Source organism: Eutrigla gurnardus (genome assembly GCF_963514095.1).
Source record: "Eutrigla gurnardus genome assembly, chromosome: 17".
In the NCBI taxonomy this organism is placed as follows: Eukaryota; Metazoa; Chordata; class Actinopteri; order Perciformes; family Triglidae; genus Eutrigla; species Eutrigla gurnardus.
The window spans coordinates 12,165,361-12,176,919 of NC_139928.1; the positions used below are offsets into that span (position 1 = coordinate 12,165,361).

Sequence of the window (11,559 nt, forward strand, 5' to 3'; positions counted from 1 at the left end):
ATGCATTGTATACATTTTCAATTTCAAAGATGGCCTATAATGACAGTATTTATTTTGTTGTGGTATTGACACACAGTTAATAATAGCTACACACTCGAGGTTAGATTCAGCTTGATAAAATAGAAGTTGTCACACCAACACTAATAAGGAATCTTGTTGCAGAGCAGGATTATTTCTATATATTAGTGTAGACAAAAGTGTAATTTTTCATTCGTCTGATTCACGCTTAATTTGGTGAAGAAATGTGTTTCTTGCCCAACACACTGACACACAACAGCTGTAAACAAACCATAAGCACGTATATCCATGCAGCAAAGATGAAACATTTGAGTGACAAAACTTACTGAGTCTTTAAGGCGTAAAACATGATATACACATGACTTCTTCTAGTCCAATGGACCACTTGGATATAATATAATAACTTACCTGCAGTCTTGTTGATCATCTTTTGTACAAAGAGTAAAATAGACCTAAATACTTGAACCCTCTTTGCTTCATATCTTCTCAAAAACCACTGAAGGGAGAAAGTTACTTTTGTTTGTTGACAGTTTAATGTGTATCATAGATAGAAGTGAAAGTAAACCATGTAGGAAGTTAGTTATAAAGCTGGAGCAGAAGTAGTGACACTAAAAATAAATAAATAAAAAATATCTCATCATACATTTAGTTGTTTTAAAGAGTTAAATGGGTTACAAGCCTAACAGCACAAATTGTATTTGACATGCTCCCTTTTCATTGATGGTGGTGTTGTTTTCACTTAGATATATTATTGATTATTTGATATATTTGGCCAGAAATCCACATTTGTGTCTAACTTTAGTTAGATCTTTGATTAACACCACGTTCTGTAATGCACGGCAATACAAAGTTGTCACAATGAGATAACCTTATTTCCATTTTAATACATTTTTCATCGTGATGATTCCAATTCTAATTATGCGATGTCAATCCCTTGCTCACAACTGTCTACTTGTCACAAATTGTTTTCCCAAGATTGCTGTTGAAACACATATTTATATATAAGTACTTATATATATATATACACTGATATTTGAGCTCTGATGGACCTTTTCTCCTGTGGACTTTTTCAGGAATACAAACGCAAACTGGGGAGGGTGACCCAGGTGAGGAAGGAGCTGCGTTTGCGTCTGAACAATCTTCCAGGAGGACTCTACAACTCCTCAAAATGACTCTAGTTTCAACTGGTTTCCCCTGTGTGGTCACCTGCCATTTTCATTCTGTCTTTAACGGATAATTCCTCCACGTGGTTTTTATTTTTGTTAACTGGTTGTCTTCTTTTTGTGTCTGTGAATTTGTCTCTGTGCTGTTATCAGTACATTGTGAATGAGGATCCATACTCATAGGACACAGGCCCATCATACTTTGCGCCCCTTTAAAAGTGGCATGGGTGATGCTGGTGTGATATTTTTGTATTTATAATGACTTAAGATAATACACCAGAGAATAGCCCTCCCCAGTGTGATCATTCATAATATTTGTAAGTGTTTTGGATTTGTTTTACTAGTCTCTATCTGTAAATGCATCTGTCTGACTCTTGGTTATAGATTGTTGTTTTGATGCAGTGTGACTAATGGCCTCTGAAGATAATGGTGCTCTTGTGAAACCATTACGAAACCATATTCTGAAGCTGAGCAGTAAGCTACGACCCTGCAAGCAAACCAAAATGTGTAATTATCATTTACGTTATGCCTCTTTGTGAGAGGGCTTTTGCAAGTCATGGGTCAGTGTACATATTCAAAGATGCATGTAAATATGATGGGAGTTATACCTGTAAGTGCTTATGATTTGTAGCCATGTCAACGCGGCTTGCGATATGGTCATTTGGGCAAATGATCTCTTACTGTATTCTACATCTTCATAGTTGCTTGGACCTCCCTCTACACTGAAATGATGAGCGATGGGGTTTTGTTTACTGTTCCACACATGCTTCGTAGGTGTTTTCCTTAACTCTACTGAATGCTGTGCAGATGCCTCACACAGCTTGATAGGCGCACCCGTTTCCAAAGCCGGACTTAAGCTGTTTGTTTTTTGTACATATGAAGCATATTCTTCTTAGAACCAAATAAACTGAAAAATGTACAATTTCTTTGCAGTCGTTGCTGCAGTGTACAGTACGTATGGCATTTAATGTGGTTGCATTTGTTGGTCCCGGCCAGCAGGGGGCGTGAACAGACGACCTCGCTCGTGTTTCTCACGGGGATGTATGCACAGACACACAGGAAGTAGCCATCGTCATGTTTTTAAATTTCGTTGAGCGTATTAACAGAAGCAGCTGAAGACCATATAATATATGCAATATAAACCAGACGAACCATAATTCGTTAATGTTGTGAATATAACCCTGCGCGGCGTTGCTAGGTAATTCCCCTTGAGCTAGTAGTTAGCGTTAGCTAGCTTTCTGTCGCGGACGTTAGCTAACTATGCTAAACGTTTGCTAAATTAAGCTAACGTTACTAGCGGTTTTCGAGAGTAGGCAGCAGCATCACAAAATCCAACAAACATCCAACATTGTTGGCAACAATGGACAAGTTCGAAACACCATACGAAGAAGAGGCTGCGTTTCTTGAATGCACGGTAAGCTAACGTTACTTTAAATGAGATGTTGCTTCAACTAGGTGGTTATTGTAGAGACTGTTCTGATATTGTATTTAGTTAGGCTCTGTGCATCTAATATAAAGGCAACTGACTATATAATACCATCATACGAAGCTGTGATATTGATTGATTTATGATTTCTCTCTCAATCCAGGTCTGTGATAAATCCATAAGGGGTGATACCTTGTACAAGATACACCTGACTACACCAGGACATATAAAGGTAAATGCCACAATTTGCTGGGCCGTTTGTAAACGTTTTGGTGATACTCATGTAGCTAAAACACATTTTGATAAACTCATACGTTAATGGTCAGTAAGCACTTAACTGTGACGTTTTGCTATGGACTCTTTCTATTCAGTAACAGGTCTTTTAACGGTCCAAGATACAAACCCACTGCAGGAATCAAGGAGCGTCCAAAAGTGATATTTAACTGATATCTTTCCAAGTCAGCAAACATCTCGGGACATTTTTTTCCAGACCTCTCCAGTCTTTTATTTCTCATGTATTGTCTGCTTGAATATGCTGTGACCTCACTGGCTTGTTCAACCAGCCAAACACCAGGCATCTTGCTTAAATGTTAAATTATCAGGAGGTACGGTAAGTACCAGGTCGGTGACAACGGCATGCAAGGTGTCCCACATTTCTTCAGGAGTTTCTTCAAGCTCCTGGCTACCGTGACTGAATAACTGTTAAGTGTTCAGTCACTTCTTTTGCCACAAGCAACCATGGGAATGGAATGATTACCAACATTGTGACCATTATGAAGACGGTCCTGGTCATTTTGGAGGCGTGCAGTGTCTTTGTCGACTGCACGTGAGAAAGCAACGTGTTTAGGTCAGACTGACCTTTACGACTTCATCTGCATTTTCTTGATGTTGTCTCAACTCGTCACATGGCCAAATGTAATGGACACAACTATTTGGAAAAAACAGCAGGTTTCCTGTTTGTGAACAACGTGCTGTGTGACTGCTTTGCATCACAAAATGTCTAACTTCAATGGAGTCGGGCGCTGTGGTGAAAAGATCTTAGTCATTCTGTGAATCATTATTTTGTGAGAAACTTATTAGCTTGCCCATTTGGTTGCGTCAGGCTAGCACTGTCACCTCACAGCGAGAGGGTCCCGGGTTCAAATCGCGGGTCGGGGTTCGGGTTCCTTCTGTTTGGAGTTTGCATGTTCTCCCTATGTAAGCGTGGGTTCTCTCCGGGTTCTCCGGCTTCCTCCCACAGTCCAAAGACATGCAGGATGGGGATAGGTTAATTGATGACTCTAAATTGCCCGTAGGTGTGAATGTGAGCATGCATGGTTGTCTGTCTCTACATGTTGGCCCTCCGATGGACTGGCGACCTGTCCAGGGTGTACCCCGCCTTCGCCCAATGACAGCTGGGATCGGCTCCAACCCCCCCGCTACCCTAAATACAGGATAAGCGGTAGATTGATGGATGGATTTGGTTGCGTCACATGGAGCATGTGCTTGTCTCTCTGTCTCACATGCACTCGAATGCAAATATCTTCTGGCAATTATATTTATCTTCCTTCTATGGAAAATATGTTTTCCAACTCTTTCCAGAAACTTTCCAGCTCAGACTTTCTGGAAATATTCTGCTGTTGCTTTCAATTGACGAACAGCTGCAGCATTCCCAGGCGAAGTACATGGACATATCATCATATTTTTTGCATTAGATGGTTTTATGTCATGTGAAGGAGCAAATTACAAGATACTCTGAAGGTTCCTGTGTTGTTGGGAAGGTTCAACAACTAACCTCAGTCTTAATACTTTCACACTGTTGCTGAAAAGTTGGGCCTGGAAGACGAAGGCAATAATAAACATGGATAATACTTCAGCAACTGAGCATTACAGATGCTAACTCATCATTCATGCTGTCTAGCTACAGCAGCTTGGCAGCAGCCTCATTCTTTCGCCAGTGTCTACTGTCTACATGAGATGCATTCAGACAAGAGACTGACATTTTTTCAGGAACTGCGGGTCACGGCATTCCTATGGGATTCCTGCGGGAAGGCAGTCAATTTCACTATTCTTCGTGTGACTTGGATGGGAAAAAAGCCAACGGGAGCATGCAAGACGGGAATCATAAAAACAATACAAATACAATGCAACAAAAACACAGGATTTTTTTGCTCCGTCATGGGATTTGGACGGGACAGGACTTTTTTGTGTGAGTGGGATGAGACGAGTGAAATTCTACCCCCACGTCACCCTCTTTCAGACACCGTACTGGTGTGGTCAGCTGCGTTGTGACAGAACTCACTGCCCAATCCACAATCACTTATGCATGTAAGCCAAAGTTGCTTGAACATTGGTCCATTGTTTGGTTTTTGTTGGAAGAAAACTGGATCCTTCTCTGCATACAGATTTTCACATTACGATTAATATAACTTTCTCCCAGGAAGGCGGCTTACTATGCAGTTGTAATATGTTTAAAACAGGTGCAGATATGTAGGCTTGCATTTAATGCTCCTCAAGGGAGCTGTGGTTTTGGTCAACGATTATATGTTAAAAAGTATGTTTCCATGATATAACCCTTTATCTGTTTGTAGCAGAGGTGAACCAGTGTCCCGTTGAACTCGTTGACTTAATGTTATTGCTCTCCTTTCGTTCCTGCCAGAAAGAGGATGCCCTTGTTGCTTCAGGTAAGTAGACTTAATCTTTAGCCATTGTCATATTGTTCTATTCTGGCCTTGAGTGTATTTGCTGTCTATTCTGGCAGGTATTTCAGTCCACATGCAAAGGTATCCACGTCACCTTGATTTCTTGCCTTGATGTAATGAACAGCATTTTAGACTAGATCTGTGAGCCTCTGGACTGTATTGTCCTGTTTTGAAGATGCGTGCAAGCACTTGACAGTCAGATATAAAAACTTGACGTGTGCTTTTGTGTCTGGGGCCCGTAAGTTCCACTTAAGAGCACAGAGCCCTGATCTCACCCTAATGAACACCTTTCAGATGAATGGGAACCCCGACTGTGAGCCAGGACTTATCGCCCAACATCAGCGCCCAACCTCACCAATGCTCTTGTGGCTGAATTGGGAAAATGTTCTGTAGCCAGGTTCAAAAATCTTACGGAGAGCTTCCCAGTGAGCAGATCAATGCCAATGGTTTTGGAATAAGGTCTTCGATGATTGCAAGTGTAATGAATGTCCATATACATGTTGGACAGTTATTTTGCAGAGAGAAGAGTGTCAAAATGGCTCGTGTCATTGCCAGACTAATGCAGGTCTCGTAAAAAAAAAAACTATATTCTGGGTAGTGAAATCGGCAACTGATTGAATATGATTGTGTGTTCAAATGTTTACATGGATGGCCTGTTTGTGGAGGACAGGTATTCCACCGCGTCTTGAGCAGTGAGGCGATTTCTCTCTGGAGAAAGTGTCTGTCTGATGAAAAGACAACGTTCTTCTACTTGCATTTTTATTTGGGTCTTCTGCTGTAATCCCATAACGTGCACTGGGCTTCCATAACCTCACTGCATAGAAATTGTGAAACGTTAACTACACAAGGTGGATTACAAGCGTAAAAACTGTATAGAAATCAGTCACTGATTGCCTCAATCTGACTGACTGGCTCACACATTTACCAGCAGGAGAACGATACAGAAATTCCACTTGGTCCGGATCCAGCCATTGGTGCAATGGCATCAGGGACTTGGATAGCATGTGAGCCAGGCTCAGCAGGCTGTGAGCTGGACTGGGGAGAGACTTCTTCTGTGGTGGGACCTGGTTTGTTAGTTTGGAGTCCAGGAGCACAGCTGGCTGGCTCTTGAAATAATATATATAGATCTCTATTTCATTATTAGAATGGAGAGTTTAACATTAAAGTTAGTCAGTGTGCCCTCTGCTGGTGTCCTTTGAGACAACAGAAATGTCACTCATTCACCCATTATTCAAATGGGTGACACGTGCATGAAATTGGGTGGCACCTGCCAGCCATGCCGACATGGCCCCAAAACTTACTGTAGCCCAATTTTGCAGCTACATAAGTCACTGTGATGATGGTGCATCAATGGGTGCACCAACACACACCAACGTCTCTGCGGGTCAACACACACGATGGGTGTGTGATGGGTAGCTGAAGGTCGCAGAGAAGAGAAGCCGATGTGCACAGCAATGTCAAAAACATGAGAAGAAAAGCTATGTTCATGCTCCTTGCATGTATAAAAGGAACGGCCACAAAGATGTTTCCCAGAAGACTCGTCCATGTTTGCTGTAGAAGTGAATATACACTTTTTGAGACTATTTTGGGGGATTTTTTTGGTTGGTAGGAAAATATAATTTTCCTCTACTTTTGGTAGAAAGTCATGTAGGTCACATCAGCATTTAGCAGCTTTTGTACTTAAGATGTCACAGGATGCCATTGCCGATCTCGCAAAGTATGTGATTATATCGTTAAAATCACCTTGGTCAACCTTTCTGTACCCGAAGAAATTCACGCAGCATCACCAAAGAATCATAAGATGCAGAGGATTTTGCCCCATGTTTGTTTGAAAGAGACGACCTCCTTTCTGGTGTAAGTGGAACAGAGCTTGAGGAACCCAAGGGTTGAAACGTGAAACGTTAGAGATCATACTTAAAGCCATGATTGGTGACTCATTTGTTGCAGTCAGATTTCTGAAGTCGGTACGTGAAGTTGAGAATTCCCTTTTGGCTGCAGAGGCTTGAGGCAGATAGTATTATGTTGAGGCAATTCTTTTTGCAAACTCAATACTGAATTCTCAACAAATCATGTGACTAGGCCTCATCAACCCCACCCCACGGTGGTCTGGAAAAAGCTGAACCGGTTAGTAATGTGCAGCTAGTCCGTGAGTGTATAGTTGCAACATCTAAAATTAATAAAATAATATGAAAGAGGATGTAACATTGCACTGGTGCTTGTTCTGTGCTGAGATCTCAACCGCAATGAGTGAGCGACTTTTCATCTCACAAATGATATGATGTAAGATAAACAAAACCCAGAATGCATTTTCCCACTACATAAATAGTTTATTATACATTTTTAAAAATCCTTTTTTGAAATGTTTTCTTTTTCTAACTACCAGTGTTTGGGTTTCTCAGGGCTTGCTGTCAGACGTCACAACATACCGGTATTCGAGGACATATTACACTATCTGGATTATATGAAGCTTGATGAGCCCATCATTGGTGAATAACTTTATACAATAAATGTTTTCCATGTTAATTGGTCCCTATTTAACTTTTTTCCCCCTGCTTATTCCTTAGGTTTGAATTATTTGGAGGAATTGCCTAATAACGACCCACTGTTAGGCCCCAGATACAACTGTAAGCTATGTCATCAGAAGGCAAACCTACCGGAAATGGTCCATCATGTGATTGGACGTAAACACCGGCAGAAATATGTGGTAAAGCATTTTCAGAAACCTCCAGTGGAAGCTTTTGAGAGTCTGCTTCTGCATTTTAATAAAGAAGGAGAAACAAAGTAAGAATCATACTTTTGTGTTTATGTAGGAACTGAAACGGCCAGATTTGGTGACCTGGAATAAACAGTCCATAATAACCCATGGAGGAAAGATCATACGAGCCAGAGCAGAGATAATAGAGAGACAGGATGGACGAGGAACTCCAGGGGTGAGAAACACCACATTACACCATTATGAAGTGTTATTTTAAAATCCTAATCATTCAAGGGTAACACGTGTTGTTTGTGTTTACTAGTCTGTGTTTCAGCTCATGGCGAAAAAGGGGATAGAAGGCAAATTAAACGTCTCAAGAGGTACATACTGTGAATTCTGTGTAGCAATAGACATTGGATAAGATATCGGCATGGTTGCATATAATCATTTTCTTTGTTCTTGTGTGTAAACACGCAAACTTTTCGGAGAATATTATGTGATACATACAAAACAATTACTAATATAAGCAATATTGTATGAAGTATTTTTATTTGAACTCTACGTTTACTTTTGTTCCCTAGTTGCCCCAGGGCAGAAGCCAAATCGGGGCCGGTACACTTCTCATAGTTTGACCCAACGAGACGTGCCTTCACACCTGCCAGACCTCATGGGTATTCACACTGGGAGGTTTCCTACACAACCGTTCCATCCAGAAGACCCTTACGTTTCAAACAGAGATGGACCGAGGTACCAACAGGAGGACACTCTCCGCCGTGACGTAGGGGAAGAGGAGCTGCAGAGTGCAGATTACAGGGAGAGTGGTATGCACAGACGAGAGTGTATGGACCCTCATTATCGTAAGGATACGTATGAAGAGGAATATTTTGATGAGCCACAAGGATCATCAGGTGATGATCCCAGGTATGATTCAAGGGACGAAATGCCTCATGGCCAGGCCAAGCACGTGGAGTATTACCCAGAAGAGGCTCCTTACGGAAAGCCCTACCCAGAAAAAGATCAACTGAAGGAGTTCTACAGCAAGGAAGTGAGGAGGCGTGGCCAGGTTTGTTCTGGTGAGTACCAGCCCTCGCAGCCGGTGTACCCGAAAAGAAACGAACAGCGGTGGTCCATGGACAGGGAATCCGGCAGACATGACGTGAATAGAGCAGACAGACAGGGATCGAGTGAATCAGAAGGCCAAAGGAGGAGCGTTCCCACCTCTATGGAGAGTGACCAGTCACGTGAAAGCCATTTGTTTAATATCGTCAGAGAATATTATAATGAAATGAGAGGACCACATCAAGAGGAGCCAGTTACCAACAGTGGACCGAGCAGAACAGGACCCCCGACCTCCCAGCGACGAGCGGAAACTACAATGTCTGACATCCCAGAGCCGTTCAGGCTTTTCCTGAAAGGGTCCGCTAATGAGGAGGTACACGGTAAAAGAAAAAGAAAGAGTCGCTTCTCTGATGCCACTGCAGAGGAGGTGGAGACGACAAAGGAGATGTGAGTGAAAATGGACCTGTTCGTTTATCTATAAAAATTCATGAAACTCGCTGACTGATATCTTTTTTTGTGTTTTCATCTTCATACGTATTTGTTTTTGGACGCGTTTCATTTCTGCTTTAAGGTTCAGTGATGAGTATGGACCTCCATGTCCAAAATTTGGTGGTCGTCCTCCATCAGTAAATGTACAATTGAGACCTGAAATCCATGGAACACAACATCCTGACTTCTATGTAGAATCTCAGGTAGTGAATACAATTATGCAATGTGTTGTGATTAACTAGCAACCTGCCAATATGGCATACTCCTAAAAAAAATCGAGGAAAAGTACATACTTATGTATTGTAACTGCTGTAGTGATGTCATGCCTGTTGTGTTTTGTTTTAGAGCGTGTATCGTACTGATGGCAACCAAAGAGAAGATTCCGAGTCGAGGGATGTCTTTGACATGCTGGTAAGATTGTGGATTTGCATTTGCGACACGCGTAGCAGTGATGTGTTTGTTGTGCGGCCATTCATTGACGGGGGCATCTTAACTGTGTCCTTTTCCTGCCAGAAAAACGTTGAAATTGAAAATGCAGAAGAAGCTGACTTCCTGAAGAACAAACTTTGCAATCTTCTGAAAGAATTCAAGACCAAAAAATCGGAGAAAGCTGTGGTATGTGTCACCCTGCATAGGGTCTGTCTTTGTAACTGAACATGCAGTTAATTATCTGCCTGCAAAGCACTAGAAATGAATTCAAGCTTGGGTTGGTAATGTTGAGAAATGAGAGTATGCTAGATTTTTAAAAATGATCCAGTATTGACACCTTTTTTCCAATACAAGTAGCTGGCTGCATTAGCTCCAGTTACTCTTCAGGCCTCCTGCCAAAGCCACTCCCCCAAAATTATCATTAGAATTTGAAGTATATCATTATTAATGGAAACAAGAACATGGCTATTATTAGTGCTCAGAGCTATGAGTGCATGGGCAGATTATCATCCATCATCATCATCATTCAGGCTGAATAAAATGAATGAATGTTTTTGAAGCACAATACCAATCCTGTTCTACAGCCGTGGGATCCAAATGCTCTTTGTTGATGCCCAGAAGAGTCTTGCACACAGCAGTTTTGTAGGAAATTGTTGCATATCATACCTTTTTAAAGAAACTTGTTTTTGTTGCTCTAGCAAAATAGCTACGGCCGAGTAGCCATTCCCAAAGACTACAATGGCTTAAACCCAGAGCTGTCCCCAAGACACCAGTATGTCAACACCCGCAGAGAAGATTCAGACCTTCGACGCCCAGAAGACCTCAAAGACCTTAAAGAGGATTACAGAGGAGCAGGCTGGCGGCAGCGTGAGCATATACCTGACGAGCAGCTCCAAGAATACCAACATCCTGGGGAGCCCAGACAGTCAAGCAGGAGCCGTTATGAAGGTATACCTCATACCAGGCATTACTGAGTCAGATCAAATCTGTTGTCTCATATTTGTGCCATTTTCTGTTTATCAATAAGCTGTTTTCAGGTTCCAACTGTCAAAATAGGTTGATGTAAACACTTCCTCTCATGTTCTTTTCCCATTGCTTTTCTTTCAGAGGTTTTTGGGAGGTCCAGGATGTCTCGGACACAACTTGCTGCCCATCAAGATGAGCCTGCACATTATTCTGAGAGATTTCAAGAACCAATGCACCCTCGGAACTACCCAAATGCGGCTGAGGAGTTTATGGACTCCCACTCTTCTGCACCTCCGCTCCACATGGAACGAGGACTCAGGATGGACAGGGATTCTTGGCGATCCAGCAACTTGGACAAAATCACCTCCACCCTCCTGGAACTTGTGGCACGGAAATAATTTACATAGAAGTTCTGTAAACCATCCATATTTCAATGGGGTACTTTTGAAAATATAATTTGATATGGAATACCCTTCCTTTTCTTTTTGTATGTAAGTGTTTTTATTATTTTTTTTATGTTTTTGCTTTAGACATTTGTGAATTTGTTTCTTGAGTCTAGGTGTCCATGTAAACATTAAAATATTAGTCTACTGCGGCTGTCACATATTTGATTTCTTTATATGACTGTTGTAA

The 11,559-nt window shown here is 41.7% G+C and overlaps 2 protein-coding genes across 4 annotated transcripts in view; both read left to right on the forward strand.

Annotated features, from left to right (window-relative positions):
• The window catches only part of LOC311028273 (regulation of nuclear pre-mRNA domain-containing protein 1A-like), a 9,303-nt gene extending 7,212 nt beyond the window's left edge, over positions 1-2,091 (forward strand). The window contains exon 7 of the mRNA XM_084032716.1: positions 1,092-2,091. Within this exon, the coding sequence (XP_083888842.1) occupies positions 1,092-1,190 (99 nt within the window). The 3' untranslated portion in view covers positions 1,191-2,091. The remainder of the gene's footprint in view (positions 1-1,091) is intronic.
• A 144-nt stretch (positions 2,092-2,235) lies between these two features.
• On the forward strand, positions 2,236-11,517 carry LOC311027967 (uncharacterized protein). Of its 3 annotated transcripts, none has more exons than XM_084032188.1 (13): positions 2,236-2,595; positions 2,771-2,839; positions 5,246-5,270; positions 7,688-7,774; positions 7,853-7,992; positions 8,099-8,218; positions 8,306-8,363; positions 8,565-9,489; positions 9,614-9,734; positions 9,877-9,942; positions 10,045-10,146; positions 10,659-10,908; positions 11,068-11,517. In XM_084032188.1, exons 1-13 carry the CDS (start codon positions 2,542-2,544, stop codon positions 11,322-11,324), a joined length of 2,274 nt encoding a protein of 757 aa, XP_083888314.1. In that variant the 5' UTR covers positions 2,236-2,541; the 3' UTR covers positions 11,325-11,517. The 3 variants fall into 3 exon arrangements, with proteins under 3 accessions (XP_083888314.1, XP_083888315.1, XP_083888316.1); XM_084032189.1 differs by having other exon boundaries at positions 8,574-9,489; XM_084032190.1 differs by lacking the exon at positions 5,246-5,270.
• Positions 11,518-11,559: the final 42 nt, after the last annotated feature.